General features: G+C 42.0%; 2 protein-coding genes across 3 annotated transcripts; one reads left to right on the forward strand and one right to left on the reverse strand.

Annotated features, from left to right (window-relative positions):
• Positions 1-192: 192 nt before the first annotated feature.
• cope (COPI coat complex subunit epsilon) lies at positions 193-3,636 on the reverse strand. The gene is made up of 10 exons (XM_064934962.1): positions 3,490-3,636; positions 3,218-3,280; positions 2,910-3,010; positions 2,641-2,793; positions 2,500-2,553; positions 2,297-2,378; positions 1,930-2,085; positions 1,428-1,496; positions 934-1,008; positions 193-597 (listed from the first exon to the last, which is right to left on the reverse strand). Exons 1-10 carry the CDS (start codon positions 3,589-3,591, stop codon positions 544-546), a joined length of 909 nt encoding a protein of 302 aa, XP_064791034.1. The 5' UTR covers positions 3,592-3,636; the 3' UTR covers positions 193-543.
• A 1,686-nt stretch (positions 3,637-5,322) lies between these two features.
• On the forward strand, positions 5,323-21,483 carry LOC135512690 (tumor necrosis factor alpha-induced protein 8-like protein 1). 2 transcript variants are annotated; one of them, XM_064934967.1, is made up of 4 exons: positions 5,323-5,620; positions 17,125-17,256; positions 18,521-18,800; positions 19,226-21,483. In XM_064934967.1, exons 2-4 carry the CDS (start codon positions 17,214-17,216, stop codon positions 19,512-19,514), a joined length of 612 nt encoding a protein of 203 aa, XP_064791039.1. In that variant the 5' UTR covers positions 5,323-5,620; positions 17,125-17,213; the 3' UTR covers positions 19,515-21,483. The 2 variants fall into 2 exon arrangements, with proteins under 2 accessions (XP_064791039.1, XP_064791040.1); XM_064934968.1 differs by lacking the exon at positions 17,125-17,256.
• The last annotated feature ends 1,521 nt before the right edge of the window (positions 21,484-23,004 follow it).

Here is a 23,004-nt window from a genome sequence, read left to right on the forward strand (position 1 = left end):
TGGCCAGGAATGTTCACTTGATAAGTGTGTGGATTAGACCATTTTCCTGTCCTGCTAAGCATTCAAAATGTAACGAGTACTTTTGGGTGTCAGGGAAAAGTACATAATTTTCTTCAGGAATATAGTGAAGTAAAAAGTTGTCAAAATAAATAAATAGTAAAGTACAGATACCCAAAAAAAACTCACTGGGTGTAAACCGGGTCATAAAACATTTATTGTACATTTTAGAGGAATGCTAAAAGGAAACAGAGTGACTGGAAGCATTTCTCAATGAGAGAAATGCAGATGTTACAAACATCAAAGAGACATTATCAGAAGGGACATTTCATGTACTACAAATACCTGTACGTGTGAGTATAAAGAAAATATGTGTACGGTAATATTATTATTCAATCTTTTTATTATTCAAATTTCTAAACATGCATGTCAATTTTAATCTATACAGTTTAGCGTTTCCCATATTGATAGACAAAAAGATATGGAGAAATCAGTTGTGTCCAGTATTAATAATGTTTTGGGGTCCAAACAGATGTCTCCATTGTCTCAAGCAGTTGCAGTGGGAGCATACTGCATCGTCAGTCTGTCAAATTCATTCTCCTGGAGGTAAAAAAGGAGAAGCATTTAACACACGGGAGAAAATGTTTAACAAGCGACACTGTTGTGGACAGAAATAAACTGGTCTAACGAATGATACAACCTAACTTTTCAATGTTGATTTACACTTTTTTAATGGAGAATTGTGTGTAGTGAAGTCTATGAAATTGAAGTCAAAACTAGTTTTAAATGCTTAGACTAGATATGCTGCAGTGCTCACCAATCAGATAATTTCATTTACTTCCAAGAAAGCTAAGGTTGACCAACAGCTGTAACAAGGAAGAATGCATTGTTTCAAGATGAAGTAGACCTGTGTAAGGGCAAATGTAATCAACGTACCTTGGTCAGGTAGTCTTTAAGGAAGGGGTGAGCTCTATGGGCATCTTTCAGTTGAGAGAGATACCTGTTGGTTACCTGCAAACAAATACAAAACAGATTGATGCTAAGGAAATTCATGCCTATAAAAACATTGATCATAAATCATTAGAACAAGGTCTTATCTATATACACCACAGGCGAGTTAAATAACCTTGATGGGTAATCAGTGATTACTTTGACCCCCATTCTGTAGATAGTCAAAATTCTATTTATTATTTACTCACTGCCACCTCAATCTGGCACGAGCAGATTATTATTTTTATTTTTTTTTTTTTGGGGGGGGGGGACTTTATCCCTAGAACTTTGTCTTTGAAGTGTATTGCTATTCAAGGAGAAGGACACTAATGTGCAAGATATCTACAAATTGAATAAACCCCTTTTTGTCATTCCAAAGCTTTGATAATGGCCGACAAACATTTCTCATTATTTGTGGCAAAACTGATGCAAAGTCTCACCTCAGGAGCTTTTCCTAAGTGCTGGGTCAGCACAATCAGGTTGATCAAAGTCTCAGGGTGGCTGCTGTCCTGTTAGGGGAAAAACAGACTCTATAAGAGATTGAAAAACACACTCTTTTTCCTCACAGAAATTTCTCGATGCACTGAATGACCTCGCTCATTATCCCACTTCATTCATACATGTTCCATCACATTTTCTGAAATATGAATACAACTGCATTACTAAGTGTATTACTATCACCTACTGGTCAATTGCTAAAATTGCAAGTATTTTGCTTATGAAGACACTACACAACTTGTATTGATATGGTTGGATAAGACATACACCACTAATTGGTTTTACTAATTCAAATTGTACTATTAAAATGTCTTCACTGTAACACCCTATAATGTTATGCTATCAAATAGTGTTAATCTATATTTAAACACCCCTCTACAAATGAATCTCTGAAATATGTCTACAGTTGATTAAGATAAGAATGCACGTGAGGTAAGTAATGACCTTGTCTAGTGCCTCCTGGAGAACCCCCTCTGCCTCCTCCCACTTGTTCTGGGCCATATGGCAGGCAGCCTGGCCATTCAGCAGAAGCAAAGTGGGGGAGTACTTATCCGACATCTCCTGGAAGATGTAGTAAGCATCCTGCAGCTTCTCTCCTCCCTGAAAAAAAGGGAAAGTCAAGTCCTTTTTTTCTTCTGTTGAACAGAAGACAGAAATTGAGTGGACTTCAGTCCTAAATTGATGACTACTTTTCCATTGAGAGTGGTGCTCTGTCAAAAGCCCATTTCATTCAGGTGAGGGGCAACGAGGCCCGCTCGCTCCAATGTTGTATTATAGCATGTAGGGATCTTCGCTATGGGCTGACACTCACAACAGCAATGTTGACCCAGGCCGTGGACAGTTGGGTCAGTGTGGCATCCTCGTCCTGCTCCTGCATCTTCTTCAGCTCTTTCCTTTGTGTCAAAATAAGTAAACAACACCATATATGACCAACACTGAATCATATGCTCAATTTGCTGAATCCTTTAATAACTAAATTTACTTAATCAGATGGTGTGTGTCAAGTGGACATACCTTGCCAAATCAACACGGTCTAAACTCAGCAGCACCTGAATGGTCATAGCCATGCTGAAAAAAAAGAGGGACATTCACGTATCGCATAACACATAATAACAGGGGCTGCAAACGTGAATAGTATCCTGTGATCGTCCTTACCACTCCAGACTTTCTCCCTGGTGCAGGGTCCTCAAGGCAGCATCCGAGTTCATCTCATGGTAGTAAATGGACGCAGCCATGAGCAGGAAGGTTGTGTTGGCCACATCTACATTCTTGCTCATTTTCTTGTCAAGTTCAGCCACAATGGCATCCCTGCACACGCAAAAAAAAAATAGCAATATTTCTACACCACCAAAGGAGCCGACAAAAAGCCTTTCACTTTAATTACACAGGTGGGTTGTTATATTGACTGTTTCATGGAATAAAACCTTTTGCCCTCGTTGGCGCGATACTCAGCAAACATCTTGACAGCCTGGAGTTCTGGTGAGGAGCTGGCCTTGATGTCATCCATCACCACAGCATACTTCCTCTGAAATTATACAGATGACAACTGATACAAGACTGACAGGCAGTGTCTTAATGGCACTTAAAATGGAGGCATCTTCCGATGATAAAGTTATAGTTTAAGATTAGACAAAAACATTATAGTAATTTATTGCACAGTGACACTAAGGTTACACTCAAGCAATTTGACGTTCTAATAAATATATCGCCATCTGTGCAATTATGAAGTTACCTGGGCAATATAGGCTCTGTACAGAAACATGTCTCTCTCAACCTCCTTCTCAGGTGTTGTTGGCTGTAAAGAAGAAAATAGCAAGTTGGTGATGTTTTTGATATAACATCATCTATTAATTCACTGAATTGCTTTTATAACAGAGATGTTAACGTTAGCAGCTCGTACTAACGTTAGCTGATTAGCTAGCCAGCTCAAACGTATTACATCGAGACTACAGAAAGACTAGCATTTAGCCATGTTGCACAAACGGTTTATCAGCAGATAATTACCTTAACCTTCTGAGCTTCATTGATACATTGTTGATAACTGCCAATGTAATAAGCATTTTTCACATCGAAGAGTTCATCAACATCTCCTTGTTGCGTCGCCATGTTGACTGGATTACTTCCTAGACACGTAGCACCGACGCGTCATCACACAACGTATTGAACACGTTCAAGACAACTCGGAAACAGTGTTGCCAACTCCTCAGTAAGGAAAGTAGCTATTGGCTGTCCTAAAAGTCGCTAAAAGACGTCATCACCTAATTTCCATAATTTGCCATCTGTTATTATCTATGCATAATCACTTTAATAACTCTACCTACATGTACATATTACCTCGTTTACGTCGACACCGGTGCCCCTGCACATTGACTCTTTAGTGGTAACCCCTGTGTATACAGTACTCTCGCTATTGTTATTTATTGCTGCTCTTTAATTATTTGTTACTTTTATCTCTGACAAATAAAATTTGATTTGAAGGACAGTTTAGTTGCTAATGGAAGCCTGCACCACCCCGGCTGGCCTTCAACTTGAGTAATACTGCTTTCAAAACAACTGGAATCAAAGAAGAAAATGGGAAAATTGATTTGAACGGTCATCCAACTCGGAATTCCAACTAGGGAACTCTGGCCTCTTTATAGAGCTCCGAATTTCCGACCTGAAGATCACTGATGTCTTGATTTGACCTCGTATTTTTTTTATGTCCCAATTGTTTTGAAAACAGTATTACTCAATGAGAGGGGCATCACTGAGCTAGCCTGCAACGTCACTTGACCAACTTTATTTGGCTTCAATGCGCGATTTATGGTGCGTTGAAGACAACTGGGAACTCTGAAAATACGAGTTCAAATCATGACATCAGTGATCTTCAGGTCGGAAAGTCGGAGTTTGAGAAAGAGGCCTGCAGAGTTCCCGAGTAGGAAATCTATGGCAAGAGCCTTCACATTGGAATGAATGGTGTCACGTGATCTGTGGATTTGTCCATTCATATATACATTGGTTGATTCTGATACTTTCCAAGTGGGAACCTAATTTTTCCACAATGAGTTTCCAAGTCGGAAGTTTCTGAGGGGTCTTGAGCACGGCATTGCTGAGGCGCATGGGAAATGCAGTTGAAATGTTGTCTTTTTACCAAATTTGATTACATTAGTTTATTTATGTAAATTATGTATCTTAAAATTACATATCTCATGCTCATGTGTGTCTATTGGTTTCTGTATACACTTGTTTTGTCTTTTGCCAAGTAATCACAGAGGACATGTATGTAATCAAGTTGAATAATTATTCGGCCACCTTTCTATGGGTGTTTCTATGTAGGATACATGACAATTGAATAGAGTGTGTATCTCAATGGTTATAGTGTGGCTCAAAGATGACCTACAGTGTATCAATGTTTGCTGCAGTTTGTCATTGGTTAGAATGTGGCAATATCCAAACACTCCACTAAATGGCGCTCCTGAACAAGCTTGCCATCGAATTAACACAACCCAATGCACCACCGGATGCAGGAATGCTGTGATAAGGATGACAATAAGCATACAAATCAATAATATTATGGATGACTGGATTGCAGAGTAGCCTATGAACTAACTATATGAATGTGGCGATATTCTATAAATAAGATTAAGATTATGCATGTAACCTACAATATCTGTTTGAAATAGCCCTATTTAATATGGTTTGAATGTTTATGACTTATTTATATTCATTTTTAAACCGAATGGGGAGGGGATACGGAATGTTGACTCTATAAATGGCTTTTCCCACAGTATGACTGGTTTGGTCAATCTTACTAGGCTCTTCCATTGGTCCATAATCCCATCAATCTTGAACTTTCGAAGTCCCTCAAGTTTTAAACTTTTTGTGAGTAGGAGTCGGGTTACAACAGGGAGAGAAGAAAACACTAAATTATTTACACAATAGCACCTAATACAACATACATTTACATTAAATCGACTGAGAAGAGCCTTTTTCTCGAGGAAAGACGAATGTCCGATTCATGGAGCTGTACATGGATTTGCTATGGATTGCCATGATGAAGACTCGAGATTAATCCTAGATTCAATTGTCAAATTGTAGCAGTGTACTCCGCGGTGTTTTGACTCACGCCCCGCATCCGGTTTGATTTGAAGGAAAGGTAAATTAATGGTATTTTACTGAATGATAAAGATTTAAGTCTTTGAGAAACACGCAGTATTGTTTGCTATCTAGTCCTTTGAAAACTATACAATGGAGGGGTGGGGGAGGTGGAAGAATTGGGTCAAGGAAGGGGTGCCCAGCTAGCCCACAACCTGAGGGGTGTAAGGGGTGTAATAACACAAGGGGTGTAATATCATTAGATTTTCAATCATTAATATACGATATTGTAGAATGTATAGATTTAGAATAAGATTTTTATTTCCGATATTGTAGAATATATAGATTTAGAATTCGATTTTTATTTCCTTTGTATGATTAATATACAGTATGAGTTTTGAAAGACAGCTTTACAATATGAAATTAACTTTAAAAATATATATATTTTAACAATCGTGATGAATGGTGTAGCTTAGTGTTTGTCATATTTCTTTATTGAATTTTCAAACTCCCCTATCACATAGTAAGCCTATATAAACATAATTCAACTCCCATAGTTTTGAGGTAAACTATGCTGAATTGACATGCTCCAAATATTATTTCCTGCGCAAGCCATTCATTCTCTTTGAAGTATGTGTATGAATGCCCTCTCTGTGTATCTTCTGGCAGGTAGTACAATTTATCATACAACACTAACTATGTTCATCTCACTAGTAAAAGGAGAATATGAACGTTTGCAAGAATTGCAGCCTGGAATGAGTTGCCTTTTGCAGCTTTAACCAGAAATGATTTATTGTTGCTACCCCACTGTGTATGTACTGTATGTACGTTGCTACCCTTGCTGGTTATGGCTGACAACCAAGTAGGTCAGTTACTGCTAGAGTTTGGTTGCTCAGCTAACTGAGAACTGAGGTCTACTTTGGTCATGTCCTCCACTTAATTTCCTTAACAATACTTGATGTTGAACCTGTTTGTCATGATTTCTGCCACTCAAGCGCTGCTGGAAATGTATGATTATTCCTGTGGCGATGGAATTTAACTCATTGACAAGAGCAGCACAGAGATGTTTCACCTGATTACAAGACTGCAAAGTTCAGTTGGCCAGGCAGCTTCAGCTGTTACCTAGGAAACTTAAAACAAAAGATCCACATTCCCTTGGAAGGGCAGTGAATCCTCCCTTATCCTACCTAGAAAGTAGACCATATATGACAGACTAGAGACAAATTACATAGATTTGGGACATTGTTTCTCTTTTATTTTTTATTTATGTTGATTTGTCAGGGTGCAAAGAGCTGCGCACAATTGTCCCAGCGCCGTCCGGGTTTGGCCGGCGTAGGCCGTCATTGTAAATGAGAATTTGTTCTTAACTGACTTGCCTGGTTATATAAAAATGTTATTAAAACATGCCATTGCACCAGATTTAGCTAGAGAGCTTATTTTCATCTGTAGTCCCTGGGCAAAAAAAACAATCAACATCATTACAATGTTACAATAGAACACACTATTAAAATATCTATATATATTTTTTTAATCCAAATATACAATAATGTCCCTTGGTCCTACAGATTCTAACATATTAAGAGTGGGAATGTCTTAATGTTCACATGACTTTGTGTGTGTGTGAGCGCGACAGGCGAGTTGTTCATCTAGAAGTCATCTACCTTTATCTATGAGGCTATTGTCTTACCCAGGTTTTGGCTTGTATTTACTTTCAACCTTTACGGACTTATCTATGACATGGATATCAATGCTGCATCACACCTGCACATTTCATTTCCTGGTTGCCCACCTTATTCATTCACATTCTTCATATATTATTGTCCACCATTTGTCCCTCATGTTGTTTGAGTTTGGTCCCTCAGCCCTGTTCCTGGTTCACCTGTGGCATCACGGCAAAGTCCTTACCCTGGTCTATTTTTTAAATTGGTTGTATCAATTATTAATCTGTGATACATTTTATGAAGCCACATTCATTATTAAACAGCAGCAGGCTCTTTTAGATCTGAGAAGACAATAAAAAAAGGATGGTTTGTGAGTGAAGGCATCGTCTCCCTATTAGGCACCGTGCACAACCCCTGACACGGTGTGGGAGGATGAGAGAGTGACGGCACCGTCTCCCTATTAGGCACCGTGCACAACCCCTGACACGGTGTGGGAGGATGAGAGAGTGAAGGCACCGTCTCCCTATTAGGCACCGTGCACAACCCCTGACACGGAGTGGGAGGATGAGAGAGTGAAGGCACCGTCTCCCTATTAGGCACCGTGCACAACCCCTGACACGGTGTGGGAGGATGAGAGAGTGACGGCACCGTCTCCCTATTAGGCACCGTGCACAACCCCTGACACGGTGTGGGAGGATGAGAGAGTGAAGGCACCGTCTCCCTATTAGGCACCGTGCACAACCCCTGACACGGTGTGGGAGGATGAGAGAGTGACGGCACCGTCTCCCCTATTAGGCACCGTGCACAACCCCTGACACGGTGTGGGAGGATGAGAGAGTGACGGCACCGTCTCCCTATTAGGCACCGTGCACAACCCCTGACACGGTGTGGGAGGATGAGAGAGTGACGGCACCGTCTCCCTATTAGGCACCGTGCACAACCCCTGACACGGTGTGGGAGGATGAGAGAGTGACGGCACCGTCTCCCTATTAGGCACCGTGCACAACCCCTGACACGGTGTGGGAGGATGAGAGAGTGAAGGCACCGTCTCCCTATTAGGCACCGTGCACAACCCCTGACACGGGCACCGTGTGACACGGTGTGGGAGGATGAGAGAGTGAAGGCACCGTCTCCCTATTAGGCACCGTGCACAACCCCTGACACGGTGTGGGAGGATGAGAGAGTGAAGGCACCGTCTCCCTATTAGGCACCGTGCACAACCCCTGACACGGTGTGGGAGGATGAGAGAGTGAAGGCAGGACCGTGACACGGTGTGGGAGGATGAGAGAGTGAAGGCACCGTCTCCCTATTAGGCACCGTGCACAACCCCTGACACGGTGTGGGAGGATGAGGAGTCTCCCTATTAGGCACCGTGCACAACCCCTGACACGGTGTGGGAGGATGAGAGAGCACCGTCTCCCTATTAGGCACCGTGCACAACCCCTGACACGGTGTGGGAGGATGAGAGAGTGACGGCACCGTCTCCCTATTAGGCACCGTGCACAACCCCTGACACGGTGTGGGAGGATGAGAGAGTGAAGGCATCGTCTCCCTATTAGGCACCGTGCACAACCCCTGACACGGTGTGGGAGGATGGGAGGATGACACGGTGTGGGAGGATGAGAGAGTGAAGGCACCGTCTCCCTATTAGGCACCGTGCACAACCCCTGACACGGTGTGGGAGGATGAGAGAGTGACGGCACCGTCTCCCTATTAGGCACCGTGCACAACCCCTGACACGGTGTGGGAGGATGAGAGAGTGACGGCACCGTCTCCCTATTAGGCACCGTGCACAACCCCTGACACGGAGTGGGAGGATGAGAGAGTGACGGCACACGTGCACACTCGCAAAGCCTTTTCACTGTACTTGTGCACGTGACATTAAAATTTGAAACACACCGAGGTACATACTACACACACACACACACCAAATAGACCCACTCAAACACTATATATACCTGCACAACCATGTACGCATGCACACATACAGCCATACAAAACTGCACCTCCACTTTTATGCAACACCTCAAGAGCAGACAGAGAAAACCTTGACGAAAGATACATATGCAGCAGCCAGTAATCCTAATTCATTACCAGACAGTGGAAATGTTTCATGTGAATAGCTGATTGTGAGGTGATCAGTTCAGACTCTACACAAAGCACAACTACATCTTACAAGACCATTTTGGGTGATTCCATGCCAGCATAGCCTGAAAATATTTCGGGTATCTCAGACTGTTCTAGCAATTCTCACATAGAAACTTAATTGGGAGGAAAGACGTTTGATATGCTTTTTAAATTTGTAACACAAACCATTTTTGAGAACCATGACATTGCAATTTTAGGAACTTTTTAGACCTGTACATGCCCCCTGTTAGACCCAATGACCCATTAACCGTATATGATACAGAAAACACCAAGTGTGCTTTCACATATCCCCTTATGATCTGGATCCTGTAGTGTTTGGTACCCTGAGAGCGCTACAAAGCATGTGAACTCTGGCTGAAATTAATCCTGGACCTGCGTGAGTAGTGGGTCCAAGGTCCAGGACCAAAATACCAGGTATTGTGACGCAGCAGCCCTAATCGCGTGGAACATTTTTCTCCATTGTAAACAAGCTAGCTAGCTAGCTAGCTAACGTCATGTATAATGTGTGTTTTGCTAATAATGCTCCAGGAAACCCCACCAGGGTACTGAATTTCATATGTGAAAACCCCCTAAGTGTCGCTAAATTCTGAAATACAATTTAGTAGATTAATTTGTTAATATGTCAAACCCCTTTTGATTTGGTTCATTTAAAAACATTTTTTTAAACAATATACTCTATAAATACAGTGCATTCAAAGTATTCAGAGACCTTCACTTTTTCCACATTTTGTTAAGTTGCAGCCTCATTATAAAGTGGATTCAATCATTTTTGCCCCTCATCAATCTACACACAATACCCATAATGACAATGCGAAAACAGTTTTTTTTTTAAACATATACCTTATTTACATAAGTATTAAGACCTTTTGCTGTGAGACTTGAAATTGAGCTCAGTTGCATCCTGTTTCCATTGATCATCCTTGAGATGTTTCTAAAACTTGATTGGAGTCTGCCTGTGGTAAATTAATTAAATTGTTTGGACACGATTTGGAAAGGCTGACAGTGTATGTCAGAGCAAAAACCAAGCCATGAAGTTAAAGGATTTGTCCATAGCTCCGAGACAGGATTGTGTCGAGGCACAGATCTGGGGAAGGGTACCAACAAATGTCTGCAGCATTGAAGGTCCCCAAGAACACAGTGGCCTCCATCAATCTTAAATGGAGCAGTTTGGAACCAACAAGACTCTTCCTAGAGCTGGCCGCCCGGCCAAACTGAGCAATTGGGGGAGAAGGGCCTTGGTCAGGGAGGTGACCAAGAACCCGATGGTCACTCTGACAGAGCTCCAGAGTTCCTCTGTAGAGATGGTTGTCCTTCTGGAAAGTTCTCCCATCTCTGCAGCACTCCACCAATCAGGTCTTTATGGTAGAGTGGCTAAATGGAAGTCACTCCTCAGTAAAAGGCACATGACAGCCCCCTTGGAATTTGCCAAAAGGCACCTAAAGATTCACAGACCATGAGAAACAAGATTCTCTGGTGTGATGAAAGCAAGATTGAACTCTTTGGCCTGAATGCCAAGAGTCACGTCTGGAGGAAACTAGGCACCGCTTATCTCCTGGCCAATACCATCCCTATGTTGAAGCATGGTGGTGTCAACATCCTACTGTGGGGATGTTCTTCAGTTGCAGGGACTGGGAGACTAGTCAGGATTGAGGGAAAGATGAACGGAGCAATGAACAGAGAGGTCAGACTGGGGCGAAGGTTAACCTTCCAACAGGACAACGACCCTAAGCACACAGCCAAGACAATGCAGGAGTGGCTACGGGAGAAGTCTGTGAATGTCCCAGCCAGAGTGGCCCAAACAGAGCCCGGACTTGAACCAGATCGAACATCTCTGGAGAGACCTGGAATTAACTGTGCAGCGACGCTCCCTATCCAACCTGACAGAGCTTAAGAGGATCTGCAGAGAAGAATGTGAGAAACTCCCCATATACAGGTGTGCCAAGCTTGTAGCGTCATTCCCAAGAAAACTTGAGACTGTAATCGCTGCCAAAGGTGCTTCAACAAAGTACTGAGGGACTGAATACTTATGTAAATGTGATATATCAGGTCTTTATTTAGAATACATTTGCAAAAAATTCTAAACCTGTTTTTTTCTTTGTCATTATGGGGTATTGTGTGTAGATTGAGGGAAAAAAATACAATTTAATACATTTTAGAATAAGGCTGTAACGAAAGGTGAAGGGGTCTGAATACTTTCCGAAGGCACCATATATACAATTTCCAGTGAGTGCTCTCTGCTACTTTTACGATTTTTGATACATTTTATGAGCACCACCAACACCGTAAATGGGGAAAATGGCTTCAAAGTGAACTCCCTTAGCTGGTTATTTGGAGGGCTTTGATTTGTGTAATCACCAATAATGTCAATTTGTATGTACAAAAATAGATAATTTCATCAAAAGTAGCAGAGAGCCCAACCTGGAAATTTGATGTGTTTGAAGAGTACATTGTCCATAAAATGTCTAAAAATAAGCTCAATCACAAAGGGTACTTTTTAAATATTTATAATATTTGTTGAATAAATTAATGCAAATTATTTTTTTTCCAGAATATAGCCATACTCTATATTTTAGAGCACACTATAAAGACACCAAGATGTTATCTGTTCGATTCACAGATCGTAGGGTCTTACATGTAGACATTTGAGTTTGCCAATCTTATACATTTTTATTTTTTTGAAAAAGGCTCCGTGCCACTATCCTCGCATGGTGAGGTATTGAAAACAAGGGTGTATCTTTTTGAGGAAGAAAAACATCTTACTTGTTAAACATTTCTTTCTCTGAGCAATTGTATTAGTTTAAAATAATACAATTCCCCAATTTTTTTGAGCATAGAATATGGCTTAGTATTTTAATTATTTCATATATTCATTTTTGCTCCACTTTTTAGACCCCACTCACTGTAGGTCTAAAAAAGGTCTAAAATGGCCACTTTCATGATTTTGTAATACAAATGTTCAGCATCCTTCCTCCCACTGTTCTGGCAATTCTCACAAATTCAATCAGAGAGAGCCCAACAAATATTTGGGCCGTGCCGGCGTGGAATCGCTCTTGTGCATTGTTTCTTATTGTAGATAATGGGAATATCATACATTTCTGTAAATCTAAGTTCCTGAGACACGTTACAGTACTGAAAAAGTCTATGGGGATTTCCCCCTCCCCCACTTTCCCCTATTTTGAATGTTATGTATGTAGGCTAAAACATATTTTTCACTCCAGAATAATATAAACCCTTGTTTGAAGTAATGTAGATACAATATTTCCAGACCTGCTGAGTTATTCCACCTGGATTTTCTTTTTTAAGTAGTTTCATGGAAACTTCTACACAGGTTTTCTGGCAGCCAATCTAGTTTTGAGTTGGGGGTAGCAGCCTTGAGAATGGGTGGGGATTAGTATAATTTGTCCTGGGGTTTAGGAGGGGGGTGGAGCCTGAGGCTGAGTGGGCAGGATAGGGAGCTCGGGGTGTATCCAATCACTGGGGCTCTCTCATCTGACAATCATACTAGCCTGACCGACAGGCAGTGAGGTGTATTCATGGATGCCAGGCTTCCCCCCAAAAAGTAGAAATTATTTTTTATTTTTTTATTTTTTTGTCATTGTGTTTTATTATTTTCTTTCAATTCGCAAGAGGCTGAATGTATCTCACAGGAGAAAGCATCCGAGCGAGCAAAATAGCGCCCCCTCTGTCTCCGTGTAGGCCATATATCTGATGCTGTCTGGTCCAAATGAATATGACGTTGTTGCCGCCCGTACCATTGAAGGCAAAGGAAGCCAAGCGAGCATAGAAATGAGCCAAGCAGCGTTGAGCTAAACTGCACAAGCTCAACTGTGAGTGGTCTTGGTGCACCCAAAAAAGTGTCAAGGGAAGCCAGCTAAAATGGACCTTTTCCTCAATAAGCCATGGATGGAGATAGTGATTTGGACTTGTCGTTTTACTTAATTCTCTGTGCTGGCCAATGACTATAATGGATATTCTGATCCAACTATTAATTCATACATTGTTGTGCTCCTAGCCTGAAAGAAGGGAAGTTCAATATGTACAGTAGCTAGATGTAGAAGGCTAATGTTAACTAGTTAACGTTGCCTATGAATGGAAGTTAGTCTAGCGAGCAAGCATCTTAGCCTGGTAGCCTAGAATAACAAAATATAAAAGTGTGTACTGTATGACAGAGTGATAGACTGTTTCCTCAACATGAAAGAGAGGATGACATTGGTGTTTCTCTACAAGTAGGGTGAGTAAACATGTTTTTCTTCTTGCATGAACGTGCGCGCGCACACACACACACACACAGAGAAATCAGAACCATGGACAGCCACATATTTATTGGACTAAATCGTTTTTGGTATCTTTTCGTTGTCACTGTAGTAGACTAAGCAGAGATTATGTTGATATGGTGCTGGAATAGTGGAGGCAGGTACTGTTTTCTTTGCGACTTGCTGTACCTCTGTGGTTCTAAATCAATAGTTTTTAGTGTTCGGAAACATTATCTTGCTTGACCTTGCTGTAGGTCATGTAACTGTCTGTTACTGTACATGCAATATGCTTTGTGGACTTACATTTACATTACATTTAAGTCATTTGGCAGACGCTCTTATCCAGAGTTCACTGGACAGGGGTTGATATCTGGTTTTGTGATAAAACAAAGATGTGGTTGAATTTATTCTGACACTGTGTCTTATTGTCTCTGCTTTAGGCCTATATATCACAGTGGCAAGGAATATGAATTAACAGGTTATAGAGCAAACGACACAATTATCACACAGGTTGTAATATGTCTTCCCCGGTGATATCTTTTTTTTTTTAACGCACCGCTACTTTAGACTGGTTGACCAGTAAGTAGACAGACGTTCAGAGTTTGGGCCACATGCTTGGCCCTCCAATCGCCACAGACCCTCTCTGAGCCTCTCACCACACCCAGCATGGAGCCTGTGGAGAACACTTTTCACCTGCAGAAGGGTGAGTGTTTCTGGGCACGCTGCCTGGCCAGATCCCTGGCTGCCAAAGAGGCCCGGGGTAGTGTTTCATTTCTATGAGTTATGTGTGCCTTTTTAGCCTACATGTTTGCCTGCCTGTTCTGCTTTGACTAAGGTCTTGGTTGTTGTTTTTTAAACTGGTTTAAGCACTCTCTGGATAAACTGTAAATCCAATTGATTAGCCAGCATCATTTTGTCTCTCATTCCAGAGTGCCTACCCAGCTCCCACAAACCAGTATTAATTGCGCTGTTGTTGGTGGTGTATATTTTGCCTGAACACACGGTAATGTTGTCGTTGTCATGTCTTGTTCTGTTTTGAATCCATTAAAGCATTGCCTGTATAAATAGTGCTGAGATGGGAGTCAAGCTTGGCCAAGCTTTCTCTGTCTGGGCCCGGTTCACACAACAGCTTATATTTGGCCATAACTCACACTGCACAGTTCCAAGACAGGAATACTTGATAGAAAATCGTTTCATCATTCTAAACACTTGTCCCAAGAGGATCCTTTCATGAAGCCTTCCATCTCTTGAAAAAGCGAGACATCAAGAAAGAGAGAGGATCTCCCTGCATTTCTGATTGCCAGCTCTGGGAAGAATTTGTGGTCATTCTTTTTGCTTTGAGTAAAACTTCAGATGCTCCTGAGGATCCATCACATCTGAAGTTAAGTGTTTGGAATGACTGTGGTGGAAGACAAATACAGGCTTTTAATTTAAGAAAAAAATTATATATTTTTTTATACCTACTTCATTAAGGTATTAGTCATCAGCCACTGACTACATGACCGTTCTTCTCTCTCTGACGGGAGAGACATTTAATGAGCCACCTGAAAATCACTCTCCAGGCTTTGAAAGGTGTCTTTTTTTAATAAAACTGAATGTTTTTTCATCATTCCAGCAGAGAGAGACGTGAACTTTAGATTTTCTTTGTGTGTCTTGAGATGTACAGTCACTAACCTCAAAGCATCCCTGTTCAGATTCTCATTGACACCTTGTGATTGAATGTGGTAGGCAAAGTGGTGGTTTTTACATCCACTGATAGTGGGGCGGAGTATCCCTCTCTCTGACAAGTGTTGCATGGAGAGCTTGTCGGGTTTGTAACATGGGTACTCCCTTGGAAGAAAAAGCCTCCCGCTGACACTCTCAAAGGAGACCGAATGTTATTCTTGAAAAGATGGAGAAGTCTCATAGCAGGCACATTTCATTCTGCAGTCAGTCAGCTGCTAAACAGTATTATAAACTGGGTGGTTTGAGCCCTGAATGCTGATTGGCTGACAGCCGTGGTATATCAGACCGTATACCAGGGGTATGCCAAAACATTTATTTTTACTGCTCTAATTACGTTGGTAATCGGTTTATTGTAGCAATAAGGTACCTCAGGGTTTGTGGTATCTGGCCAATATACTACGGCTAAGGGTTGTGTTCAGGCACTCTGCGTTGCGTCGTACATAATAACAGCCCTTAGCCGTGCTATATTGGCCAAATACCACCCCCCCCCCCCCCCAGGCCTTATTGCTTAAATAACACATTGCAAATATTGCTGTTCATGAATATGAGCACTCGGATTAGTATCCGATCACAATTTAGGATTTTAATACGTTTGACGTTGTTTTCATCTTGGAGGGAGGAAAGATTGCTAGGATACTGACCTATATTAGAGGTGATACTAATGTAGCATGTAATGTTTCTCTTTAACGGGCATAAATACTGATGTGTGGCATGCTAGAAAGAGGCACAGATCTAGGCTCCGCTTACCTTCCATAACTTATAACCATAAAATGAGACCCTGACTTTAGAGCTGTATCTCAAATCAAATATTTATATATCCCTTCATACATCAGCTGATATATCAAAGTGCTGTACAGATACCCAGCTTAAAACCCCAAACAGCAAGCAATGCAGGTGTAGAAGCACGGTGGCTAGGAAAAACTCCCTAGAAAGGCCTAAACCTAGAAAGAAACCTAGAGAGGAACCAGGCTATGAGGGGTGGCCAGTCCTCTTCTGGCTGTGCCGGGTGGAGATTGTAACAGAACATGGCCAAGATGTTCAAAAGTTCATAAATGAGCAGCATAGTCAAATAATAATAATCACAGTAGTTGTCTAGGGTGCAACAAGTCAGCACCTCAGGAGTAAATGTCAGTTGGCTTTTCATAGCTAATCATTAAGAGTATCTCTACCGCTCCTGTTGTCTCTAGAGAGTTGAAAACAGCAGGTCTGGGACAGGTAGCACGTCCGGTGAACAGGTCAGGGTTCCATAGCTGCAGGCAGAGCAGTTGAAACTGGAGCAGCAGCACGGCCAGGAGTCATCATGCCAGGTCGTCCTGTGGCATGGTCCTAGGGCTCATGTCCTCCGAAAGAGAGAAAGAAAGAGAGAATTAGAGAGAGCATACTTAAATTCACACAGGACACTGAATAAGACAGAAGAAATACTCCAGATATAACAGACTGACCCTAGCCCCCTGACACACAAACTACTGCAGCATAAATACTGGAGGCTGAGACGGGATGGGTCAGGAGACACTGTGGCCCCATCCGATGATACCCCCAGGACAGGGCCTAACAGGCAGGATATAACCCCACCCACTTTGCCAAAGCACATCCCCCACACCACTAGAGGGATATCTTCAACCACGAATTTACCATCCTGAGACAAGGCCGAGTATAGCCCACAAAGATCTCCACCACGGCACAACCCAAGCGGGGGCGCCAACCCAGGGTTAACCTCATCCTACTTCATTAGGGGCTGAGGCAGGCTGAACCTGAACCTGTTGTTCCTGTTGTTGCAGCGCTGCTGCTGTAATGTCTGGGGCCCGGGCTCATCTGGCCGAGGAAATGCAGAAGATGTGAAAGCGTGTGGCCTCCTGACCCATTGTTTATGAGCTGCCACAATGTTCCTCTGAGTCATTGTCATTTGGCAGGTAACACACACACACAGAGACACAGAGAGAGAGCTCGGAGCTAGTCTCTTCACAAATACACATACATTATAGCAGGTAGCCTTGCCGGTAGCAGCCGGTAGCCTAGTGGTTAAGAGAGTTGGGCCGGTAACCAAAAGGTTGCTGGTTCGAATCCCTGAGGTGGCAAGGTAAAAAAAAAACATGCTGTTCTGCCCACAACAGCAACTACTCCCTGGGTGCCGATGACTTTGATTAAGGCAGCCCACTGCACCTCTCTGATTCAGGGGGGTTTGGTTATTAAATGCAGAAGATACATTTCGGTTGAATGCATTCAGTTGTTCCCTTTGCAATCCTCACACAAAAAAACTATTTTGTGTTCTAAGTGTGTATTCAGCCAGTAGTTAGAGACAGCCCTATCATTGGCTGCTTTGCAGAACTTCAAATCAAGCTGTATGTATATTGTACATTTCAGACATGGATGCAACACAATGCACTTCACAGAATATATATCTTGTTTATAATAAATGTTTTACTACACAACAAACATACAAGGATAAAAAACAAAAGAATAACAATAAAAACTGAGAATAAAAAAGCACCGTAAGGAAAAGCAAAGCTAAAACGTTGTTATAGCATCTCTTTTAAATAAGTCCAAAGTTTCGGCCCCCCTCAGATTCTCTGGCAGGCTATTCCAGAGGCTGAGGGCATAATAATTAAAGGCTGCCTCTCCATGCCTCTTGGTCCAAGGCTTTGGAATAGTTAAAAGGCCAGTGCCAGAGGACCTGAGGGAACTACTGGGTACATAACTTAAAAGCATGTCTGACATGTATTGGGGTGAACAATCGTGGGGGCGGCAGGGTAGCCTAGTGGTTAGAGTGTTGGACTAGTATCCGAAGGGTTGCAAGTTCAAATCCCTGAGCTGACAAGGTACAAATCTGTCATTCTGCCAAAAACACAATTGTTATAGTGGAAAAACCTGATTTAGGCATTTAGAATTAAATGTGGGAGTGGAGCTTTTCTAGATAAGTGATGACACCATGTGTCTTCAAAATGATTCGCCAATTATTATTTGACAGTTTCCATCATTATTTTCTCAATAAAGAATGTTTGACAAGAAAAATCCACCACAGTCGAACAGATAAAAATGTTGTCGATCTTCGGAAAATTTCTCCATTACACATGTCGCAAATATTAGTTTTTTTGCGACATTGCTTTGGCCGATTAAACCTGGTTCACCTAGTGAGTGTCCATCTGTATGACCTCCTCTCTCTCACTCTCTCTCCAGACGTCATCATGGACTCCTTCAGTACTAAGAGCCTGGCCCTTCAGGCCCAGAAGAAGCTGATGAGCAAGATGGCCACCAAGAGCGTGGCCAACTTGTTCATTGATGACACCAGCAGCGAGGTGCTGGACGAGCTCTACCGAGTCACCAAGGAGTACACACGCAACCGCAAGGAGGCCCAGAAGGTCATCAAGAACCTCATCAAGATGGTGGTGAAGCTGGGTGTCCTCTACCGCAACAACCAATTCAGCGGGGAGGAACTGGTGCTGGTCGAGGGCTTCAGGTTGATTTATGATTGATGTATTTAGTAATTATGGCTGTAGATAAACTCTCAAACTATTGTATACTTTCAGCCAGTGATTTTGAAAGTGGTGCTCATGAGGCGAAAGGGGTCCCTGTTTTTGTTTTGTGTACTACGTCATCAAATTGTGTACTAAGTCATCCAGTTGTGTACTATGTTACACATTTGTTATGCTTAAGATCCTGGAGTGCATCTTTTAATAGAAGTATAATAGTCTTTGATTAGGGTTGCCAACCCTGGTTGTTGAGGGCTGTAATTTGCACAGGTTTTTATTCCAGCCCTAATGAAAACAATTGTGTTGGGCTGAGAGAAAAAAACTGTGGCCCTCTGAGAAATGGGATGTCCTTTGCCATCTACTGTACCTAAGCCATCATGCATAACAACAATGGCCACCGTCTCCTTTCCAGGAAGAAGGTCCACACACTGGCCATGACAGCTGTCAGCTTCCACCAGATCGAGTTCACATTCGACCGGCGTGTGATGAGCGCCATCCTGAATGAGTGCCGTGAGCTGCTGCACCAGGCCATCAACCGCCACCTAACAGCCAAGAGCCACTCGCGAGTCAACCACGTGTTCAACCAATTCGCAGACTGTGACTTCCTGGCAGCTCTCTACGGCCCCTCTGAGGTGTACCGCAACCACCTGCAGAGGATTTGCGATGGTGTCAATAAGATGCTGGACGAGGGCAACCTTTAACCCCCCCCCAGAGGACCTTTTGACCCCTTCCCTTTGACCTTTGAGGCCTTACCTGGTGGTGTGACATTCACCACATGGTTGCCGCTTGGCTTTTTTATTTTATTTTATAGACAAACATTATGCATAGTGGACATTTGACATTTTGCCCCTCCGACATTACTGTACAACACTGAAGGATGTTCCAGGCTAGTTAGTCCAAAGTTTCTTCTACGCCTCTTTATTTAAAGGAACAACATGGACCTCTTCAGTGAATGTATATTACAAGCTTTTGTCAATCATTTCCAGTCATAGGACTTCACCAATATCTTGGAACTGTCTTTTTTTCTCCAATGGCTGTCTGTCCCCTGGAAGGTCTCCCAACCACAGCTTGAAGATCATATGTATGAGTAGTCAATTGAATGGGCTGAAATGCTTTTAGAGTGAAGAGGACAATGGTAGATGTTAACCTACTTCAGGACAACCATACGGGACTCTGTTGTTAGACAGGAGTGCCACTTGAGGTTAAAACGGCACTAATTGTTTTGCAATAATTCACGTAACAGACCAATAATCCAGTTTCAGCATTTGCACTCCATATCCTAAGTAAGTCTACACTTTGTTTGGATCAAAATACCTTTTGCCTGCTTTGGCCCTAATTACCTGTTTTTATTACAATCACACCAAAGAGCGTATCATTTGGGTCATGGGGGCTATAAACATGGAGGAAGTTGATTGTGCTGTGCAACCTAATTGTCACAGAGCTGCTGACTCGTCGGCTCTTTAACTTCATCTGAGCTGAACCGAAACCCCTACCCAGCAAACACTTTGATTTCTGCGCAGCCGAGACCGACTCCATATACAGTCATGTTAATGACTGGAGGATATGGGAAAGGGAAGTAGGTTGCCTTTGTTGCTGAGGCCCAGGCTGTTTCGTCACGTAACATAGTATTATGGATTAGAGCAGAGACTAAAACAATACCGGATTGTACCTACCATTATTCTATTAATTATTCCCCCACTCCAGGCCAATAATAGCCTACCTACAGCTAATCCATTCCAACACCCCAGCCTCCATTTAATGGGATTGAGATCACATCTTTGCTTGGTGCACGTCCTATTTGGGAGTGAAGTTGTTTTTTTAATGAACCATTTAGATTGTTGTTTAGTTTGTTATATAGTACTACCCTGCACATAATGGATGTTATTTTCTTTTCTAGGCCAATCTGTGTGTTTTTTTGTATGGCTGAGCCTGTCTAGGAGACTGCGCTGTGTCCTCATTTAGTATTCTCAGTGACAGTGTGTACCTGTGAGGAGCTGCAGCAGATAGTTGTAATGAGCGCTGTGTTCTCCAGGATCTGCTGTCTCTCTCGCTCTCTTCTCTGTCACAGAAACCTCTCTGGTCTGTACTGTAGCAATTCTGCCAAAGAGAGGAAAGGGAGAGAGAGGCAATCTCGGCAATCGCGATAAGGACCTTTCCAAAGGAACATTAGGGTAATCGGTATGCACTTGATGAAGATTGTTTTCAAAAAATGTGTTTGTTTTGTTATTCCCTCCCATTTTATTTCAAGATGTGGTCTCCATTTGACTTCATCCTCCTACATCTGGGGGAGTTGTATTAAGTGAACGCTCGCAGGACTAGAAAATTGAAGTCCCAGAATAGTTGAGATGGGTTAGTTCTTAAATGTCAACGATGCCGTTCTTTCCAATCACAACAGTTCTCAGGTTTAAGTCTCAGAGCTTGTGCTCATGACACACTTACTAGCGTTGGACACAATGTTGGAGGATTAAATACGGACCAATATCTGCTTCGTACATTTTACATTAGCTCACAAAAGATACATTATTTGAAGTAATGTTGTATTTCTACCAGTGGAAAGTGAAATATTTTCTGTATTATTTGTTATATGTTGTTGTACGTGTGTTTGTTTTAGTGTGCCTTCTCGATACTAGACATGACGAATATACATGATTACTCCTATTTTTAAATAAATTGTTTGTCTTTTCTTGATAAAGCACCACTTATTTTCCATTGTAATGCTGTTTCAGAAGCTAGATCAAAACATAATCTGTGTGCGTCTGGCCCGGTCAGGACATTGTTAGCCATGTTCCCAAACTAAACACAGGCCTTCCTATCTGACAAACAATTTTTGTTTTGGGTCCTTTTTTCCCTCTAAATGAGTTTCCTAACGGACGTACCCAGGTCAAAGTTAAGCTGGAGGCCAATGAAGCGGAAATGAAGCTTTCCCCTGAGCAGTGATAAAGGCCACAGTAATTCTACCTTGGTCAGGATTCAGGAAATATATTTTCTATCAGCTTGTGAATGGGAAGAGCTTCTATCGTCTCGCTCCAATGCCAGCTGTGTGAAGTAATTCGTAGCTATTGGTTTTCATCATTTACAAAGGACTGTGTCAGGCTAGATTAGCCACTCAAGGCATTTTTGACATGTATTTGGTTCCTACTTGTAAAGGAATTATTGTAAAGACCTGAAATGGTACTGGTAATTGTCCAATCATTTATTTTGTTTTTCTCCCCAGTGTGACTTGCTTTGAACTTTGGACCTGCCAGTCCTTGACTTGATTATCAAAGTGGATATTAATGTGAACTTCAATACATTTTGGTATGAAGCTTCCTTCCATTAAGGCATGATTATAATTTGTACACAATGAACCAACTACAAAGGAGAAGTCATCTTAAGAAGGGAGGCAGCTGAACCGTGCAGGCCTGTGAAGACCTCATTAGTCAGTCCACTCACATTCATTTAGGCCATGTGTTAACTATACTGTATGGAATGAGTATCTACCCCAACCCTGTACCAGACACATCACAGCTTGGCATCCTAATCAACTGCATCCATAGAGATGAGTTTTAAAGGGATAGATCACTCCAAAATAATTTTTGGGATATTTTCAGACCTCTAAAATGGTTGAATGGCATGAGTCACATGCCATCCGCTGTGTAGCTCCAATCATTTTAATGTCCTGAAAGGGTAATGCACCTGCAGTATTGTTTTATATACAAGCAAAACTCAGAAATCCACAGAGCACTTTTACTTGATGTTCGAGGTACACGGCACTACATTCCAGTTCATATGCTGAATTGTTATTGAGTTTCATACATGCTTGAGTTTCTTTTCCTATGTACAGTTGAAGTTGGAAATTTATATGCACCTTAGCCAAATCCTTTTAAACTCAGTTTTTCACAATTCCTGACATTTAATCCTAGTAAAAATGCCCTGTCTTAGGTCAGTTAGATCATCACTTTATTTTAAGAATGCGAAAATTCAGAATAATAGTAGAGAATTATTTATTTCAGCTTTTATTTCTTTCATCACATTCCCAGTGGGTAAGAAGTTTTCATACACTCAATTAGTATTTGGTAGCATTGCCTTTAAATTGTTTAACTTGGATCAAATGTTTCAGGCTTCCCACAATAAGTTGAGTGAATTTCAACAGAGCTGGTGTAACTGTGTTAGGTTTGTAGGCCTCCTTGCTCACACACGCTTTTTCAGTTC

Source organism: Oncorhynchus masou, chromosome 24, assembly GCF_036934945.1.
Source record: "Oncorhynchus masou masou isolate Uvic2021 chromosome 24, UVic_Omas_1.1, whole genome shotgun sequence".
Classification (NCBI taxonomy): Eukaryota; Metazoa; Chordata; class Actinopteri; order Salmoniformes; family Salmonidae; genus Oncorhynchus; species Oncorhynchus masou.